General features: G+C 39.6%; 1 protein-coding gene across 1 annotated transcript in view; it reads left to right on the forward strand.

The window, feature by feature from the left end:
* Window positions 1–20,215, forward strand: part of SEMA5A (semaphorin 5A) — a 657,104-nt gene that overhangs the window by 385,627 nt on the left and 251,262 nt on the right. Inside the window, exons 6-7 of the mRNA XM_048839567.2 lie at window positions 7,838–7,936; window positions 11,011–11,224. Of these exons, the coding sequence (XP_048695524.2) occupies window positions 7,838–7,936; window positions 11,011–11,224 (313 nt within the window). The remainder of the gene's footprint in view (window positions 1–7,837; window positions 7,937–11,010; window positions 11,225–20,215) is intronic.

The raw sequence follows: 20,215 nt of genomic DNA on the forward strand, positions 1-20,215 counted from the left end.
AAGTGAGAACATAACCTATGAGTCATAGCCTATGAGTATCGGGGACTAATATATACTAAACTGCAAATGTATGCAATAGTTTCATGTGTGAGCAGATATCCTCATATTTTTCCAAGTGTTTCTATTAGACAGAGTCATATTTTCCATAAATGCAGAAGTAGAGAGCTCAGGAAACCAGTTAGTGTATCAGGAAAGAATTGCAGATTTCCATTTCTCAAAATAACTCTTTTGGCCACTAAAATAGTTCCTGCAATCAATTTCTTAATGTTAATTGGTAATACCAACTCATCCAGAACCCTTAAAATACACAAGCTTGGAGAAGGGAAAGATAGCAACACTTAAAGTTTCTGAGAGAGCACTGAATATGGTGTTCCAGAACACATGCATCATTGGACGAGTATAGAGGATTTGTGAAAGGTTGGCAAGTGGCTCTTTGGCAACACACAGTGAATGTTGGAGATGCAATCTTGCCTTAAACAAACATTCTGGAGTCCAACAGTGTCTGTTTAATATCTTGAAAGAATCACAGGGATAAAAACTTGAAGTATCTTTCACGTTAAGCCAGATATCCTCCCAGGTTTCTGTTGTGGTAGTAAGGCGAAGTTATTTTCCCCATTTTTCTTTGAGACTGAGGTTGAGATGGTATTCTGAACCATTAAGCAACCTATAAGTAATTTTTACAAGGAGACTTCTGATTCCATATTTCTTTACATGTTTTTCTAGAAGTGAGAGAGTTGCAACACATCAATTGTGCCCTATCCTTGCATGAATCCTTGAACTTTTCCGCTGCATGAAGGAACTGTGAGACAGCGGTAGCTGATATTTTAGACTCATAAATGAAGGCCAATCTATCATCTTGTATTATATCTCTAATTTTTGTTAGTCCTTTTTCTATCCAAACTTAAGCCTGGAGTTGGCCTTGATCATGGGTTATCTCATAGTAGTACAGGAAGAGAGTTGGTAATATTGGATGCTGTAGTTATCTTAATGCATTGCAGAATGCCCCATGTAGATGCAAAGACTGGAGTTTTCCTTAAGAGTGTGGGTAGCCTCTTAAGATATATAAAAGAATGGCATAGCTAAGGTTGTTTGTTTTGTTTCCAATATCAAACCAGGCCGGTACATATACAGAGCAGTTGGAGGGAAACCATCTTACAATAGGACACATTTGGAATGCTAGATAATATAGATACAATTCTGGCAACCCCATGCTTCCAGTTCCCCGGGATTTTTTAAGGGTCTTGTGTGACAAACAAGGCTGTTTTATATCCCATAGAAATTGCATGATAGGCCTATTTATTCAAGCAAAGAGCAAGGGAGAGGCAATGAAAGGCAATAGGCTAATGATATAAGTCAATCTTGAGCAGATATTCATGTTGGCTATTTCTCATCTCCCTAGTAAGGATAGACGGAGGAGATGCCAGTTCGCTATATCCATGGAAATTTCTTTAAATGTATAGCCCATATTTATAGAAAAAAATTGGGACTATTAGGACAAATTTTAATATGCACATACATTATTTCCTTGCATATTTAAAATGGAAAATGCTGAAACTGAGAAGAATGTGGTCTTTTTGTATATATCCATTGCCTGTGATTTATTCCAGTCAATGCGAAAACAAGAGATCTTTCCAAGAACATCAACTATATTTAAGGCTGCAAGTCTGTCACGGAAGTCACGGATTTTATGACTTTCCGGGACCTCCATGACTTCTGCAGCAGCTGGTGCAGCTGGCTCTGGCCCCTGGGCCAACCTCACCAGTTGCTGTTGGGCCAGTCTCAGGCCACCGTACTTCCCTTCACCGCAGCAGCAGGGATCCCGGGCCACCACCTCCCCTGCCCCCGAGCAGCACTGGCAGGGGTCCCAGGCCACGCGCCGCTGCCTGGCCCTGCCTCCCCAGCAGCGGCAGGGGTTCCGGGCTCTGCACTGCCACCCAGCCCCCCCCCCCCTTCCCCAGCACCCGTGGGGGGTCCCGAGCCATGCGCCACCACCCTTAGCACCCAAGATTTAGTCAGGGATATATAGTACAAGTCATGCACAGGTCACGGGCTGTAAATTTTTGTTTACTGCCCATGACCTGTCCATGACTTTTACCAAAAATAGCCATGACTAAAACGTAGCCTTAACAATGATAGGATTGATGAGTGTGGATTCTTCAATAGTACAAAAAAGTCATCAGCATACAAACTGATTTTGTATTCTTTTCTGTTTATAGTCACACCCTTCAATGCCTGAGTGTTGACGTATGTACATTGCCAGTGGTTCAAGAGAGACATTAAAAAGGAGGGACAAAGAGGGGACATCCCTGTCATGTCCCTCTTTCTAGTTGAAATGTGGGAGAAATAATTTCATTGGTTGATAGTGAAGTGAGAGAAGAGCTGTATAATACACTGACCCAATTCAGGAATATTTGTCCAAATCCAAAGGGTTTTTTAGGACAGCCATTAGATAAATCCATTCAACTTATCAAAGGCTTTCTCTGCATTAGAAGTAAGTCTGTAGAGGCAATATCTGACATCTGAGCTTGCTGGATCAAGTGAGGGATTTTTTTTCTTCTATTATCAGCCCCCAATTTTCTTTTAATGAAACCAGCCTGATCTATGTGTATGATTAATGGGATGATGGTGTTCAGTGGTGTCACTAAAATGTTTGCAATTATTTTGCAATCTGTGTTCAATACAGATATGAGGTGGAAGTCATCACAGTTGCAACCACCTTTGTTCTTCTTTAATAGTAAAGTAATAAAATCAGTTCTCATGTCACAAGATATGGTTCCATTTTGGAATGTTTCATTGAAGACCTTTGAAAGAATAGAAGATAGCCGATTACAAAATTTGTTGTAGAAATTTGCCAGAAAGCCATCCATCTCCGGGGTCTTGCCGGAATTCATTTTTTTTATAGTCTGTTTGATCTCTTGTGTTAGCTTTGTTCATAAACAACACTTGTTCTGAAGTTCAGGTATTAAAAGGCAGGCCTTCAATGAAATGATAAAACTTATCAGAGTCAAATTGATTGATTTATATAAAGCTTGATAGAATTGTTTAAATGTACTATATCTTTTGGGTCAAGGATGGAGAATAAGGAAGAGATATTACTGTTGCCTAGTTCCATCTTAAGTCTTCTGGCAAGTAGTTTACCTACTTTTTCTCCCCATTCATATCTTTGTTTGATCCTGTGGAATTCAAATTTTACTTGGCTGGATAAGCATTTGTTTTATTTATTTGGCATTGATTAGAGAACATAAGAGGTTTTCATTCTTTTGGGCATTCTTGTGCATTCTCTGCAACTCATCTATTTCCTTGTCCAGAGAGCCTAGTAACTTGATTTTTTCACTCTTCTTTTGGGAAGCATGCTTCATGCATTCTCCCCTCACAATAGCTTTCAGAGGTTCCCAAAAGATGGTATTTGAGATACCTGAGTGCTTATTTTCTTCTATGAAGTTAGAGATCACTGAATCAACTGTAGAGCAAAACTTTGCATCTTTTAGTAGCAGAGTGTTCAGCTTACACCTAGAAGATTTTAATTATGTGTAACCAGCGTCTATGGTAAGTATAATTGGAGCATGATCTGAAATTAATATATTATCAGTAGCTACTTCTAGCCATGCTGGAATCAGTTCTGAAGATGCAAGAAAAAAGTCAATTCTAGACTAAGGTGAATGTACGGAAGAGAAATATGTATAGTCTTGTTCCTTGGGGTGTGTCAGTCTCCATATATTGTTTGTATCAGCTTCATACATCAACAATAAAGGTTAGCTTATTGGGCTTTGAGAGCTGTGCAGATATCTATCTAATGTAGTATTCCAATTGCCTCCCAGTATTACAGGAATGTCTCTTTTATTAGAAAGGATGTCTGCAATATATTTGAAAAATTCAGAATTACCTCCACTTGGAATGTAAATGATTCCAAGAATTAACTTTTTTGAGTTGAAACAGCCTTCAAGAAGAATGTATCTTCCTTTGGGACTGTATATATTGAAAAGTTATACTTTTATGAATTAAAGTGGATGTGCCTCTGTTCTTAGAATTCAATAATTAATGATACTCAGCACCTACCCACATCTTCTTGATTTGATCGGCATTTATTTCTGCTAGAGGAGTTTCCTGCAATAAAGCTACTTGATCTGAGGTGTGTCAGGATTTTAATTCTTTTGGAAGGTTTTTTAAGTCCCCTCACATTCCAGGTCTACACTCTATGAAAATTCATGGCGAAGCTTTAAATGATGTATTAAGACATATAACCTTATTCTAAAGATAGCTATTTCTCTGTGCTATTGTAAAACCACATCTCTAGGATATGGTCTGTATTTATACATATTAGATACTAGTTAGTTTTGAGTTAATGTATATCTTCAGTTGACCCTCTAAGAGTCAGGTATAGAAAAAGATCTATAGTTAAATATCATATGTCTTCCAAAATATATTTGTCATGGAAAACAAACAAAAAAAATTAACAGATTTAAAACAAGCCAGTGGGGGCATGTTCAGATCCCTGAAGGCTTCAGTTCCAACTGCTCCTCCCCTCCCTATATTATGAGTAGTGCAGATAATACTTTAGTCAGTAGATGGTGCTATAAACCCCAGTTTAGGGTTAAATTATTACTCTATGCATTGCAGTGCTATACAGTTGTGATTGCTCAGTTACAAAGTTCAGTCTTGCTGGTTATCTGCTAGGAGTGGGAAGATGGTGTAATTGAAGATTACCATATCTACAAGAATACATAGGAAAACAAGTATGCCTTTTATGGTGATAAAACATTATGCTATTTTTGGTCAAATTTGGTCTCAATCTTTGAAGTGTCTGCCAAGCTTCAGAGGGGGTTTTGCAAAATCTTGTGGAGCCTGTTAAAGCCATAGTGAAGGTGGATGGGTACTTGATGCTGTAGCTGATGTTGCTCTCCCTCAGGATTTACTTATGCCATTGAGTGCAGTCCTCTTTTTGATAAGCTTGGCTAACTCAGGAAAAAGAAATTTTGTGACCTCTGTACATAAGGGTTTCCCCTTTTATGGCAGCATTCATTAACATTACTTTATCATTGAACTTCAGCAGCTTGAAGATGATGGGTCTGGGCTTATCAGACACCTGTCTTCTAGTACCAGGCATTCAATGAGCCCTTTCAATATCAAATGGGGGTGGCTGAGGGTCCAATTCAAGTATGTCAGGGAGAAGTTTCTGAAGAAAGGTGATACTATCCATCCCCTCCAGACCCTCAGCAGTGCCCAAGTGGTGAAGATTGTTTCTCTAAGATCTGTTTTCTAAGCCATCCTGTTTTTCTTCCAGTTTGTCTAGTCTAAGCTTTAAGGGGGCAGTTTCTACTTTAATTTCACTGCTTTCAATGGCAATCTTTTGTAGCTGATTTTCCAAGTGAGCAATTGGGGATTTTACATCACATACATCTTTAGAGAGGCCATGCATATCCTTTGAGATTGAAATCCAGTCAGTCTGTGAGGAAATCTTTCAGTGTCACAATGTCCTAGGCTAGGTTCTGCTATGGCCTTGAGGATCTCCCCCCTTCATCTGCTTAGGTGATTCAGGCTTGGGTCTTTTGTTGCCCCTCATTTTTTCATTGGAATCCATATTCAACAGTTTGAAGTTTATCCAGAGGATCAATGTAAAATTTTATGGCAGAAATGTATTGCCAATTTGCTAGGAAAGTAATTATTAGAGAAGAATTGATATGTGGTGAGTGAGGTGGTCTGGGACTAGACAACCATCTTCCTCATGAGTACCATGCAACCTCCCCTGTCTGAATCTGAAAGTGTTAGAAAACCTTAAATTTAAGAATTAGAGGATTTTAAAAATTTAATTTTAATTGAACAGTAGGTTACCTGAGAGACTCATGCACTGGGTTTTTGTGGTTTTTTTGTACTTGGTGTTGAAGAAAAGAGTCCTAAAGGAATACGCTTAAAACTCTTTGCTTAAAACTCTTTGTGTCATGGGTCTAAATTGTTCTGTTCCTTTTGTTTTTTAATCTGTTTAGAGTCTCTTCAATTTACAAAGGCTCATTTTCATGATTTGAGCCAAATAAATAGTGCCCTCACCAACAAGGTGAGGGGACATGGGACGCTGGCCAGTGCCTCTTCTTTTGTAATCCTGTAAGGGCAGGATTCCGTGGTGCGGGCTGTTATGGTGACCTCTGACAGGTTTCAGAGTAACAGCCGTGTTAATCTGTATTCGCAAAAAGAAAAGGAGTACTTGTGGCACCTTAGAGACTAACCAATTTATTTGAGCATAAGCTTTCGTGAGCTACAGCTCACTTCATCAGACCTCTGAAGTGCACTTTGCCACTGAGCTCTAATGGCCTCCACCTGCTCTCATTGAAATCAATGGGACACTTTCCATCCTGTGTGCAAGCACGTATTGGGGGCAGGGGGACTGCACTGCGGAAAATGTGTTACACTTTTATAGATGTAGTAAAGGTCAATGGTGAGCATTCTGCCTGCAGCTCACTTCATGGTAATATAGCTTCCTGGCTTTTGCCTGCTTAATAAGCAAAACATAGCCCTGGTAAAGTCACTGCAATTGCAGGGTCTTATGTCAGGCCTGAATTTGGCCCATTGGCTCCAGCCATCACCACTCATGTGGTACAAATCCTTCCTTACCTCTCAGTGTAGCTCAGACACCATATGTCTTAATTTGTCCCTTTTTGAATTCAAAACCATGACTGCTGGATGTACAACCATACACACAATGCAAGGCAGTGCCACAAATTCTATAGTATACTCCAGTGGGTCCAGATAGCGACCTGTTTTCAAAACATATGCACAACTGCATTTGATGTCACTGTAGCGGAAGCCCAGAAAATGGTGCTTTCTGCAGGATAACAAGGTACCTTTTCAAAGGGTGTGGATTTAGCTGCATGACCTCAGTTAATATCAGGAGTTACATCGCTAAGTCCCAATGTGCTTTAAAACGTTACCCAAAGACCTTGAGAATTAGAAGCAAAATGGAAAGCTGCTTAGCCATTCATTTAAGCCAGAGGTGTCTGTAAACTATTTTCTTACAAGCTATTTTTTTTGCTTGAGTTTTAGTGAATTTAAGCTGCAGCAGGAGTGTTTGTATCTTCTTGATTTACAATTCTAACAGATTTTTAGTATTGCAACAAAAAGCCTTCTGCCAGGTGATACATACCTGAACCAGCCATGAAAGTTTTTGTTCTGTCTTAATTTCTCCAATATCAGAGTCTAATCATCAGAAAAATGTCACACACTGTAATGGAGTTAAAAAAAAAGTAACATAATTCCTCCAGGGTGAGTTTACATGTTATTTGAAGAGATGAAATTTTGGAGGCCATCTTGAGGAACCTTAGTGATTGGAGAAATGTATGTCCTGTGAGTAATTTAATATGCTTCTAATGTCATGCTTTAAAGTAATAGGGCCAAATCCTCACCTGGAGATCTAGCTCATGAGGTATATCTATGGTAGCTTCAACAAACCCAAGCTAGTGACCCACTGACCACCCTCACCCTGTGGCCTGGCCTGTCGTGAGATATAGCATTTGATCTTTTGGGACCGATATTTTTATTCAGGGTGGTGTATATCACATACAAAGTTTAACTGGACTTTTAAAATATCAATTTGGCAGATGCATTCAGTACTGGACAGGTTTATTTGACTCTATTAGGGGCTTTTCTTAAGGACAGAATGGATTCTTATACTATAGTTAGGAATTCAATCTAAGTACTTATTGATTTCTCACTTATCAGGTAAGTTCAAGCATTGCTTATCAGAGTTTTCACATACAGTGACATAGCCCTGATGAATAGTTCAAGTTTTAAATGGCTTCCCTCTCTTTTGCAGCATTGCTGAATACATTGTTTCTTTTCTGCATCACAGGAAGAATGCCAGAACTATATCCGTGTGCTCCTCGTTGGCGGTGACCGGCTCTTCACCTGCGGAACCAATGCTTTCACTCCTGTTTGCACCAATCGGACGGTATGAGTAAACAAATTGATCCCACATGTTCACAGAAATGATGACTATTGCCACTGTGAAACAAAACCGCTGCTATGGGGCTGTGCAGATTGGTAATGGGATATTTCACTTCTAGACTGTTAGCTCAAATACAGCACTAGTCAGTAACTGAAAGTAATCATCTCTCTGATCAGTTGCCTGTGTAAGATGTTGAGATCTCCACAGTGAACAAGCTTCCACATCACAAAAATCACCACCGTATTTGACTTTATTTAGTCCTCTTGTTGGCAGAAAGAGACTGAATCAGCTTTCAAGGCCAGCTTTCAACGCCTCTTATCTGTATAGAGGTACCTTTCAAGTTAAGGATGAGGCAGATTTGCATAGGGAAATTTGCCCTGCTGCTGCTGCCTGCGCTGTGCGTAATCAGAGTAGTTCACACTGTAGGGTTGTCAATCTAACAACATTCAATATAAGCAATAAATGTGCATACATTCAAAATTACAAGAAATGAGACAGCTGTAACTGCAATATGCAAATCAAATAAAGATTGGTCAATTAAAAAACTAGACTTCAGAGCCTTGGCCTAAAATCTAAATACCTTTTATTCGCTTTTTTCATATGCTTTTCAAACTTGCCAGAACAATTTCAGATACATGCAGCATGTCTTTAAAAATAAAATCAATTTTTAAAAGGTGTTGTAACTGCCATGTTTGCAGAAGATCAAAAGGGTTTAGTAATTTTTTTCAGCAAGAAAATACTGAGCAAATGTAGTTTTTTGTATTCCAGAGCACGTTCACAAGCATGACTGTGATGTGTACTGAACCTTTCCAAATTCATCTTTGGGTTTTGGGAACAAACATGTAACCCTCCTTTCTTCCCTGGGTTACTTGGGATCAGGCAACACTCACCTGTGTGCCTGATGTTGCTGACATTATAGGAGATTCTGAGTATCCCAGTGGTGATGTTGGATAAGTGGGAATCCTCTATCCACCCTCTGCTGTGGTCCCTTTACTCCTAAAGGAAGTTAAAATTGGTGGTGCCTCCACCTGGCTGGCTCCTGACCTGTACACACTCAATGGTGTGCCTTGGGAACCTCCAGGAATAAACCCCTTCAAATAGTAATAATAATAACTCATGGCATGGGTCTAACTCAAATACCAATTATAAATTATATTAAGTATACATCCAATATACTTAAATTAGAGCTAACACTCATTTACTTAACAACTTAAAGAAACAGGGTATAACAGGCTAAGATTAAATGTCACTACTGATTTAAATCCACAGGGGGGGAAGTTGAATAAAATCAATTAACAAATATAGTATACAGTACCATTTACCCCACCCTGGAGCGTACACTCCTCTGGATTTCAGAGTCCGAGACACTTGCGTGGACGCACTGAAGATCTGAAGCTGGAGACAGCGCTCTGTGGGTTCTGTGTATCAGTCCAGCCACGGCAACAAGCTGCACAACCCCAAAGAAGGCTGGGGCTGGCTCCACCAAATGACAGCAGCTCTGGGTCCTGGTTCAATGGGAAGATCACTCTGCCTCTCCTCAGACTCAGTCTCTCTGCAGTGCCCCTTCCCGGGCAAGTACTTTCTCCATTAACAGTGGGGGTTACTCACAGTCCTTCACTGCAGGCCCAGCTCAGTCAGCTCTAGGCACAGCAACAGCCTCTGCCCTGGCTGTAGTGAAGCCACCAACAGCCTCTGATCAAAGCCCCTGCAGACTCTCAGCAGCAGCTCCTGGTATGGACAGAGCTCCACAGCAGCCACCTCACGCCTCTTCCCAAACTGGAGTCTACCACCTGCTCTCCCTGCCGGAGGAAGTCTCTCTTTCTCTCTCTCTCTCTCTCTCTCTAAGGCTAGATTGCTGCACACAGGTTTTTCCCCTGGAACACTCCAAATAAAGTTCAGAGGCCCCTCTAGTAAAGGGTGCCTACGAAACAGATATGATAAGATACAGACATTTAAATATCTTCGTAGAGAGAAAAGAGATTTTAGCATGATTTCAAAGTGTGGTTATGATAAAACCATGAAACTGACATCCCCTTTTTATTTAAGTGATTTTGTTGAATGTTTTCTTGGAATTTTACGCCTCAATATATTTCACAATATAGCAATACACAAGAGATGAGATACACAGCCAAATTTCAAATGTATTACGTTTAACAGGGTGTCCAAAATCCACCTTTGCGTGCATAAATCAGGATTTAAGTACATAAAATGGAGGGTCACAAAAACTTGGTGTGTGCATCCCATTGTGTAAAATTTGGATATCTAATGAATGTCATTGTGGGCCAAAAAAAGTAAAGAAAGGCTGATGCAGCTATGTACAGATAGATTTAGCTAAGATGATAATATATATGACGCTGATTTCTGATTGGTGTCAGCAACAAACCTCCAAATTTTTGGAAATGTTATTCTGCTATTTTTAACACAGACACAATGTATGGATTTAAAAGATGTTAACAAGAAAATTATTGATTAAGGATATATCAAAGGGAGAGATAGAGAGAGAATGCATCAAGGATTAATTAAAATTAGAATAAACATCAAAATAGCAAAAAGAAAAGGAGTACGTGGCACCTTAGAGACTAACAAATTTATCTGAGCATAAGCTTTCGTGAGCTACAACTCACTTCACTGCACTCACTGAATGTATCCGATGAAGTGAGCTGTAGCTCACGAAAGCTTATGCTCAAATAAATTTGTTAGTCTCTAAAGTGCCACAAGTACTCCTTTTCTTTTTGCGAATACAGACTAACACGGTTTCTACTCTGAAACCTATCAAAATAGCACTGGCTGGAATATGGTGACCTTTTATTGGTGTTTTGTTTTGTTTGTTTAAGTATAATTCTTAATTAATTAATGTAAATGTTTTCCTCACTGTGTTTCTTTGAATCTGGAAGATAAAAAGACCAGAAGGGCATTATATTTCTAACATGGGCCTGGAAAAAAGGTGTTAAAGAAGTGTGCTTGGCACTGTGTTATGGTAACATGAGACATTTTCTGAGCTTATGGTATTTTTCTTCACTGATGGTGTGGTTTGTCTCATCTTGTAATGCTTATGTAATTTTTTTTGTCTTTTCCAGTTAAGCAACCTGACAGAGATACATGATCAGATCAGTGGCATGGCTCGCTGTCCTTACAGTCCCCAACACAATTCCACAGCTCTTCTCACTTCCAGTGGGGAGTTATATGCTGCTACAGCCATGGATTTCCCAGGAAGGGATCCTGCCATTTATCGCAGTCTGGGGGCTCTTCCTCCTCTCCGCACTGCACAATACAATTCCAAGTGGCTCAATGGTAAGTATTGACAAGCCTCAGTGCTTTTGTTTTTGTTGTACCCCATTTTCCCCTTATCTACATTCTTCAAAGCCTGTCCTTTGAGTATGCAAGGTTTTGAAATGCTTTTTACTTTAAAAATTGTTTCAAAGCTTTCCAGTCTTTGGAATGTGACACAAAGCAAAGTCCATACATAATGTAGATAACTGTACCTTGATGCAGGACTTTGTGGGTCATAATTTTAAAGGGGTCAACCTGTCTCTGATTTATGCACATACACCAGTGTGTACAATATTTGTGACCTACTTGCATATAGTGACAGAACAAGGAGTAATGGTTGACAGAACAGGGAGTAATGGTCTCAAGTTGCAGTGGGGGAGGTTTAGGTTGGATATTAGGAAAAACTTTTTCACTAGAAAGATGGTGAAGCACTGGAATGGGTTACCTAGGGAGGTGGTGGAATCTCCTTCCTTTGAGGTTTTTAAGGTCAGGCTTGATAAAGCCCTGGCTGGGATGGTTTAGTTGGGAATTGGTCCTTCTTTGAGCAGGGTGTTGGACTAGATGACTCCCTGAGGTCCCTTCCAACCCTGAGATTCTATGATATGCCATCAGTATGCACACAAATGATTATGCTTCCATTCCAGCAAAACACTTAGGCAGAGGATGGCCACTCATTCATCCCCAGAATATCGGACATTCCAGTACTTCTGGGAATGGCATGAGCCTACCCTCACCTGTGTGACTCCATCCACACCAGTGTGACGTCACTCCACATGGGAGCTGCCCTTTAGAAGAGTGCACCAGCAGGGGCAGGGCAATGCACTCTTCAAAATGGCACCTCCACATCTGGAGCTGGACAAAATCATGGCCGGTTTTTGTCTCAGTACTGGATAGGAGACAAACCTTAGAAAAGCAGAACTGTCCAACTTAAAACCGGACAAATGGCCTGCCTACTTAGGCACATGATTAACTTTAAGTATGTGAGTAGTCCCATTAGCTTCAAGGCCTATATGTGCAAGATGTATAAGAGAAAATATAAATGCCATATTTTGAAATTTCAGCCCCAAAGGGACATTGTGCATCAGGGTAAAAATAATTCTTACTTTAAAGAGTTGACATTGTTCTTTTAATTAACTGATCCTTGAAAAGTAAAACTGAACAAATTATATAAATGGGAGAATGCTTTGTTTAACTGTTGGTTCACTTTTCATACTTTCCACTCTTTAAGTCATGATGTATGAGTTCTGGGTGCTTATCCAAACCACTTTGGTCTCGAAATCTAGATGTAGGAGCACTGGATGTATGATATTCTCAGTATACCAGGTAAATGAGGCAGTAGCAAAGTATGCATGTTTTCTGTAATAAATTTATATGAAACTTGCTTGATGAAAATATTTATGAAAAGTATTGTTACTGCCTCTGAGTCTCTGTATGCCACTTTTAACATCTCTGTACTGATGCTTTTTACAAAGATTAGTTCTGAAAATAACCGGAGTCTCGGTCTGCCATTCAGCATACTGGCCTAAAAATTATATTTCAGTAAATATTTGTTTTGGTTATTAAATACTTAAATGTTTTTCCATTGCTCTGTGTGATTTTTACAATAGTTTAAAAATGTATCTGTTAAATTATCATAGAGGCATCTATAATGAACTGACCAAAGACTCGTACAATTTTACTCTTGTAGCAAGTAATACACAGAAGGAATCAGGGAAGGGTGAAAATGCCTAAGAACTATTTTCTGTGCTTATGCAGATATGAAACAGCCAAGTAGACCTTATTTGAACCATTAAACATTTCTCATGCATAGACCTGGCAAACTTTCCACTGTGTGAGCAGTCCAACAGTTTGAATGCCAAATTTTAGTCTAGAGTGAATGTTTACAGCAGTTACAAATACATGAAAATAGATATAGAGAAGACCTTTAAGTCTAGGGACTTTCTGACAGCACTATACTTCTGTGTATGTGTTTAATGTTTAAATTATTGTGAGATGAAACATAAATATAGCAGCAGTTTGCAGAAATGTAGAAACTTGATCATAAACAACATATACATGTCTGTACTGGCAGACATAGAGATAAACTGTGTAGTGTTTCTCAGGTGTGCTTACATAGGAATGCTCAGTCTGCCAACTGTAGTAGCCTGTCTTGATGTTCTTCTCTTGAATAGTTGGAAAAGCAGAAGCAAAAAGTAAACAATTAGAATAAATTGAATGCTTCTGGCTGTCTTGGTATGGCCTTGTCTTGACAGGCAAAAAGGGTGTGTTTTTCAATTATGTTTGCTTAATTTAGTTTAACAGGATTGATGGAAAATCTCATTAAGCTACAGACTAACAAATTTGAAGCTGTTTATAGCTTAAAGAGGAAGACTAGACTACAATATGGCCAACTACTGCAGCTAATAAATTCACTTTCCTAGGAAATTTTACTTTGTCACAAATGATAATCAGCTGATAAGGACTTCCTGCTGGGAGAATCAGTTAAATGGTTGCTTTCACGAGGCTTTCACAATCTATTCATTTATTTAAAAAAAAAAGTTTCAAGTGTTTCTAAAAAAAAAGTCCCCTGTAATGTAATATAATTGCAAATATCTACGAAACCCTCCTTGGGGCTTGTCTATGCTAGGAAGATGCATCTTGTTATAACTTGTGTCAAGTAACACAACACTGACCACAATTCTGCAATCAGGTGCACTTGTTTAAGTCTCGAAATGTGTGTGTTCCCCTGCGAATTTTCTCAAGTGTAAAGTTAAGCACATGCATAAGTTTTTACAGGTTCAGGAACCTAGGGTTAACCATGACTAGTTGACATGATTTTAAATATGACAGCACTTGTATAAAATGAGTGCTAAGTTGTGTTGAACATTGTGTATTACCATGTGTGTTAGCACATATAGATCAATGAATTTTCCCAGAGCAGACAAGCCTTTAGAGAAAGCCTGGGAAAATTAATGAGCTTTGCAATATGCCCTCATTGTCAGCAGGTTTCAGAATATAAAGTGTGAAAGATATGCATGGTATGATTCTGATCTCATTTTACATCAGTGTAAATAAAGCAACTCCATTGACATTCATAGTTATAGCAGTGCAAAATTGGCATGAGAGGAGAGACAGGCCCTCTGTGTGTGTGTGATACTCTCATTTACTCAGTATTTATCTACATACCTAAGGTGTTACAACTACTCACTTAACTAGGACGCCACTGTGGCAGAAAAAATATCCTTATTACCAGGTTTTCATGTTAACCGTATACAGTCTGTATTGTATCCAAAGGACAAAATAAAATCTGTTCCCTAAAATTATACCAGTTAATCAGATTGACTTTATTAACATTTTCTCTACTAACTAGCTTCAACTCTACCTATTAACCCCTGTTGAGGCCCACACTTCAGCATCAAAGCTTTTATCTGTTTGGATTTAAGTCTTATCATCAGAACACAGATTTTAGCTTTAAGAAAAAATATAAGAATTATAATTAGGGTTTGTTGAAAGCAAATCTAATAAAAAGTTGGAAGCAAAGTTTTACCTAACTGAGGTGAGGGGAGGGAGGTGGGAGCACCTTAGGGAGCATCAAGTGTCAAGGTACTGGTAAATTCATCTTGTGTTATGTCTATCTGCCTGCTCACACATAACTCAGCCAGTAAATCACACTAGCTTTGCATCACTGGAGTACAGTGGAGACTTTCAGTTCCTACAATGAGAGAGTGGAATGTATCTACAGCAAGAAAACTATGGCAGTCTGACTAATTGGAAAGGAGGCTTCCTATCAAATATTAGTTATGCAACAGTTGTATAGAGTTACTACACTTTTATTGTGTGTGCATGCACGTTCACATATGTGTGAACCAGCAGCATTGCAGTAGGAAAAGATTTCTCTGGTGCCTGATGGTTCAGACATGGACGAGATTCTTTTATCTAACATGGTGGATTTGCTGCTCTGCAGATCATGATGGGTCTTTGCTGTGAGATCTTGCCAATATCCTAAAATTCAGTTGGCTGGGCTAGAATCATAGAATCATAGACTTTAAGGTAAGAAGGGACCATTATGATCGTCTAGTCCGACCTCCTGCACAATGCAGGCCACAGAATCTCACCCACCCACTCCTGTAACAAACCTCTAACCTATGTCTGAGCTACTGAAGTCCTCAAATCGTGGTTTAAAGACTTCAAGATGTAGAGAATCCTCCAGCAAGTGACCGGTGCCCCACGCTGCAAAGGAAGGCGAAACCCCCCCCGGGCCTCTGCCAATCTGCCCTGGAGGAAAATTCCTTCCCAACCTCAAATATGGTGGAGAGCTAAACCCTGAGCATGTGGGCAAGACTCACCAGCCAGACACCCAGGAAAGAATTCTCTGTAGTAACTCAGATCCCACCCCATCTAACATCCCACCACAGGCCACTGGGCATACCTACCGCTAATAGTTGAAGATCAATTAATTGCCAAAATTAGGCTATCCCATCATATCATCCCTTCCATAAACGTATCAAGCTTAGTCTTGAAGCCAGTTATGTCTTTTGCCTCCACTGCTTCCCTTGGAAGGCTGTTCCAGAACTTTACTCCTCTGATGGTTAGAAACCTTCATCTAATTTCAAGTCTAAACTTCCTGATGGTCAGTTTATATCCATTTTTTCTTGTGTCCACATTGGTACTGAGCTTAAATAATTCTTCTCCCTCCGTGGTATTTATCCCTCTGATATATTTACAGAGAGTAATCATATCTCCCCTCAGCCTTCTTTTGGTTAGGCTAAACAAGCCAAGCTCTTTGAATTTCCTTTCATAAGACAGGTTTTCCATTCCTCGGATCATTCTAATAGCCCTTCTCTGTACCTGTTCCAGTTTGAATTCATCCTCATGGCAGACCAGAACTGCACACAATATTCCATATGAGGTCTCACCAATGCCTTGTATAATGGTACTAACACCTCCTTATCTCTACTGGAAATACCTCACCTGATGCATCCCAAGACCTCATTAGGTTTTTTGACGGCCATATCACATTAGCGGCTCATAGTCATCCTGTGATCAACCAATACTCCGAGGTCCTTCTCCTCCTCTGTTACTTCCCAGTGATGCGTACCCAGTTTATAACAGAAATTTTTGTTATTAATCCCTAAATGCATGACCTTGAACTTTTCACTATTAAATTACATCCTATTACTCTAGTTTACAAGGTCATCCAGATCTTCCTGTATGATATCCCGGTCCTTCTCTGTATTGGCAATACCTCCCAGCTTTGTGTCATCCGCAAACTTTATTAGCACATTCCCACTTTTTGTGCCAAGGTCAGTAATAAAAAGATTAAATAAGATTGGTCCCAAAACCGATCCTTGAGGAACTCCACTAGTAACTGCTTCCAGCCCGACAATTCACCTTTCAGTGTGAAGCGCTGTAGTCTCCCCTTTAACCAGTTCCTTATCCACCTTTCAATTTTCATATTGATCCCCGTCTTTTCCAATTTAGCTAATAATTCCCCATGTGAAACCGTATCAAATGCATTACTGAAATCAAGGTAAATTAGATCCACTGCATTTGCTTTGTCTAAAAAATCTGTTACCTTCTCAAAGAAGGAGATCAGGTTGGTTTGACACGATCTACCTTTTGTAAAACGCTGTTATATTTTGTTCCAATTACCATTGACCTCAATGTCCTTAACTACTTTCTCCTTCAAATTTTTTTTCCAACTCTGAGATGCTTGCTCATCCAGCTTGTCTACAACTCCTGCCTATGAATTTTTTCTCCTTTCTTGGGATGCAGGCTTCTGATAGTTTCTGCAACTTTGACTTGAAGTAATTCCAGGTCTCCTCTGCCTTTAGATCCACAAGTTCTTCAGTCCAATCCACTTCCCTAACTAATTTCCTTAATTTTTTAAAGTTAGCTCTTTTGAAATCAAAAACTCTAGTCACAGATCTATATTTGTTTATCCTTCCATTTAGTTTGAACTGAATTAGCTCATGATCACTTGAACCAAGGTTGTCCCCTACAACTATTTCTTCTATGAGATACTCACTACTCACCAAAACCAAATCTAAAATGGCATCCCCGCTTGTTGGTTCAGCAACTAGTTGGTGAAGGAATCCATCAGCTATCGCATCCAGGAAAATCTGACCCCTATTATTATTACTAGCACTTGTCCTCCAGTCTATATCTGGGAAGTTAAAGTCTCCCATGATCACACAATTCCCATTAGTATTTACTTCATTAAAAACATTAGAGAGGTCTCTATCCATATCCAGATCGGATCCTGGCCGTCTACAGCACACCACAAGCACTATCCCAGGGGAGGCTCTCATACCTTTCTTCCCTAATGTGATTTTTGCCCAGACAGACTCTGTCTTATCCATTCCATTACTTCTTATTTCTTTACAGTCTACCTCATCATTGATATACAATGCTACTCCACCACCTTTGCCTTTATTTCTGTCTTTCCTAAACAGGAAATAAGATAACTGTAGAGGGGTGGACCTCATTCCTTTTAATGGTTAGTGGGCTTCTTTCTGAACAAATTCAGAGGTTTGAGAAGCCTCCAGTCAGGCTGAAGAGAGCTGCCTGCATTGGCATGTCACATATTTGAGCAGCATACCTTTACCACTCCCTCTTACTTACTGTGGAGGTTCTTGACATTGGAAGATCTGTAGTTCCACCATGGAAAAAATCCTTCACCTAATTTTCAATTTCAAAGGTCCCGCTGGCAATGGGGCTGCTGAAAGTACAGTGAGAAGGGAAAATATAGTTTCTCCTATGTTGAGGATGTGGCAGACTGGATCCTATATTCTATGATGAGATTACGTCTATTGGAATTCCAAATACCAAGAAAGGGAATAAGTATAAGAGGAGTGTCCATCTCTACATCTGTCTTCCCATTCATTAGAGTATTGCTACAGATGTGTATATTTGTTACCAGTCTCCTTGCATAGGAGATTTGATGGGTTTCAAAATAACCCAGCTAGAGGGAACACCCAGGTATGCAAATTTTCTATCATGTTTACAAAGCATCATTATTCACAGTCCTTCTATGTCGGTGGAAGGAAAAGAAATCTTCTGATTTAATTTAGAGCTACACTTGGTATAATGACATGGCTATGTTGAGTCTAGGTGACATCAGCAGATGAATGTGTGGCACAGTAACTTTTCTTTGATACTGTTATGAAATAAAATAATAGAAACATTGACATTTTGTTTATCACACATCTAGCCTAAGTTATAGACACTTTGTTTAATTTAAAATAAACATCCACAAAACGTTTTTTTTAAATACCCAGTCATTCAGTTCTTCATTTATTAGGCTTCCTCTCCAGAACATAAAGTTGGTAATAACCTTGATACTCGTGCCTTTTAGGGAGCTTGTAGACTGGTAGAGAACTTTACAAAAACTTTAAGAAATTCAGCAAATGGTATAATATAATACTTCGTAACCCTTGTGGTTTCCAGACCCAGGTGAGTTGTTCATAGTATGTCTCTTCAATCATTGTCTCAGCGGCAGTGGGAATTACACCCCCAGCTCAAAGTGAAAACAATACCACCAGTCTTTCCTTTCGAAAAAAAGCAATGTAATAAAGAGTGTGTTGCTAATCTGCAGCTGGTGTGCTGCTTAAATATAACACAAAGCCTTATCACATTCAGGCTGGCCTACAATAATGTGCTCCTAATGGGCTTGCCTTGAAACTGATCACAGGGCATGTCTACACTTACTGGTAGATTGGCACTGCTGCAATGGATGCAGCAAGTGCCGGTTTAGTGGATCTGATGAAGACACGCTAAATCAATGGGAAAACGCTCTCCCATCGATTTGTGTACTCCAGCTCCCCAAGAAGCATAAGGGAAGTCGACAGGAGATGCTCTCCCATCGACAAGCACAGTGTAGCCACTGCACTAAGTGGATCTAACTACGTCAACTTCAGTTACATTTTTCACATAACTGAAGTTGCATAAGTTAGACCGATTTACCACGGTAGTGTAGACCAGCCCAGGTGCAATAGAAGTAGAACTTATGCTTGCTTGCCTTTTAGAATAGAAGCAAAAGAGCTGGTTATGGTTGCCCTCCACAGACTGCACTGGGTTCCAATATGACAGGGGTTCTCAAACTGGGGGTCGGGACCCTTTAGGGGGTCGCGAGGTCACGAGCTGTCAGCCTCCACCCCAAACCCCGCTTTGTCTCCAGCATTTATAATGGTGTTATATATATTAAAAAGTGTTTTTAATTTACAAGGTGGGGGTCGCACTCAGAGGGTTGCTATGTGAAAGGGGTCATTAGTACAAAAGTTTGAGAACTACTGAAATATGACAAAGGATTTCAGGCAGAATTTTAATATTAATATATAAACTCCATTATCTAGGTCTTACATACCTATGGAATTCCTCTCCTGCCCAACATCTACAGTCAGTAGGGACATTTCTCTTTCAGTTTTCCTCACAGACAGGTTCTGCACATATACCTCATTATCATGCTGTAACGTCTGCCTGTACATTTGGCAAAGAAGGGGGCAAAAAGGTCAAAGATAAGTCATGTTTTAAATGCCTGCTAACTCTCCTTTTCCACTCTATCATTTTGTGTAACATTGGGAACTGAGCCCTTATTTTGGTTAAGTGGTTCACCTTTGGCAACAATCGGTTTCTCCTGTGCCAGGCTCCTTTGCCTTTTGTGATTATGTATTTGGGTTGCTTGGTTCTCTTTGACTAGTTCAAAATACATTGTACTTGTTTTTATTTCACTGAGACATGATAGGTGCCATTTCAATGTTTTAAATAAGTAAACAAATCTATTCCAAGTGTCTAGCTACATTGTCAGTAGACAGACAAATGACAGTTAATAAGTGATCTGATATACTGTGCAGCTCCCAAAAGGCACAAAACCATAATGCACATTGGAGAGACTTCCAGCTGTGAAAAGTACAGGAGGGTTTGGCTTGTTCTGCTCTGTTGGCAGACAAAATATCGTGGCATTTCCATACCACTATGTACATTTGCTGCATTAAATATATATACGTATTTGGTTTGGGAGACTTGTGCAAGACT

This window comes from Caretta caretta, chromosome 2 (assembly GCF_965140235.1).
Source record: "Caretta caretta isolate rCarCar2 chromosome 2, rCarCar1.hap1, whole genome shotgun sequence".
In the NCBI taxonomy this organism is placed as follows: domain Eukaryota; kingdom Metazoa; phylum Chordata; order Testudines; family Cheloniidae; genus Caretta; species Caretta caretta.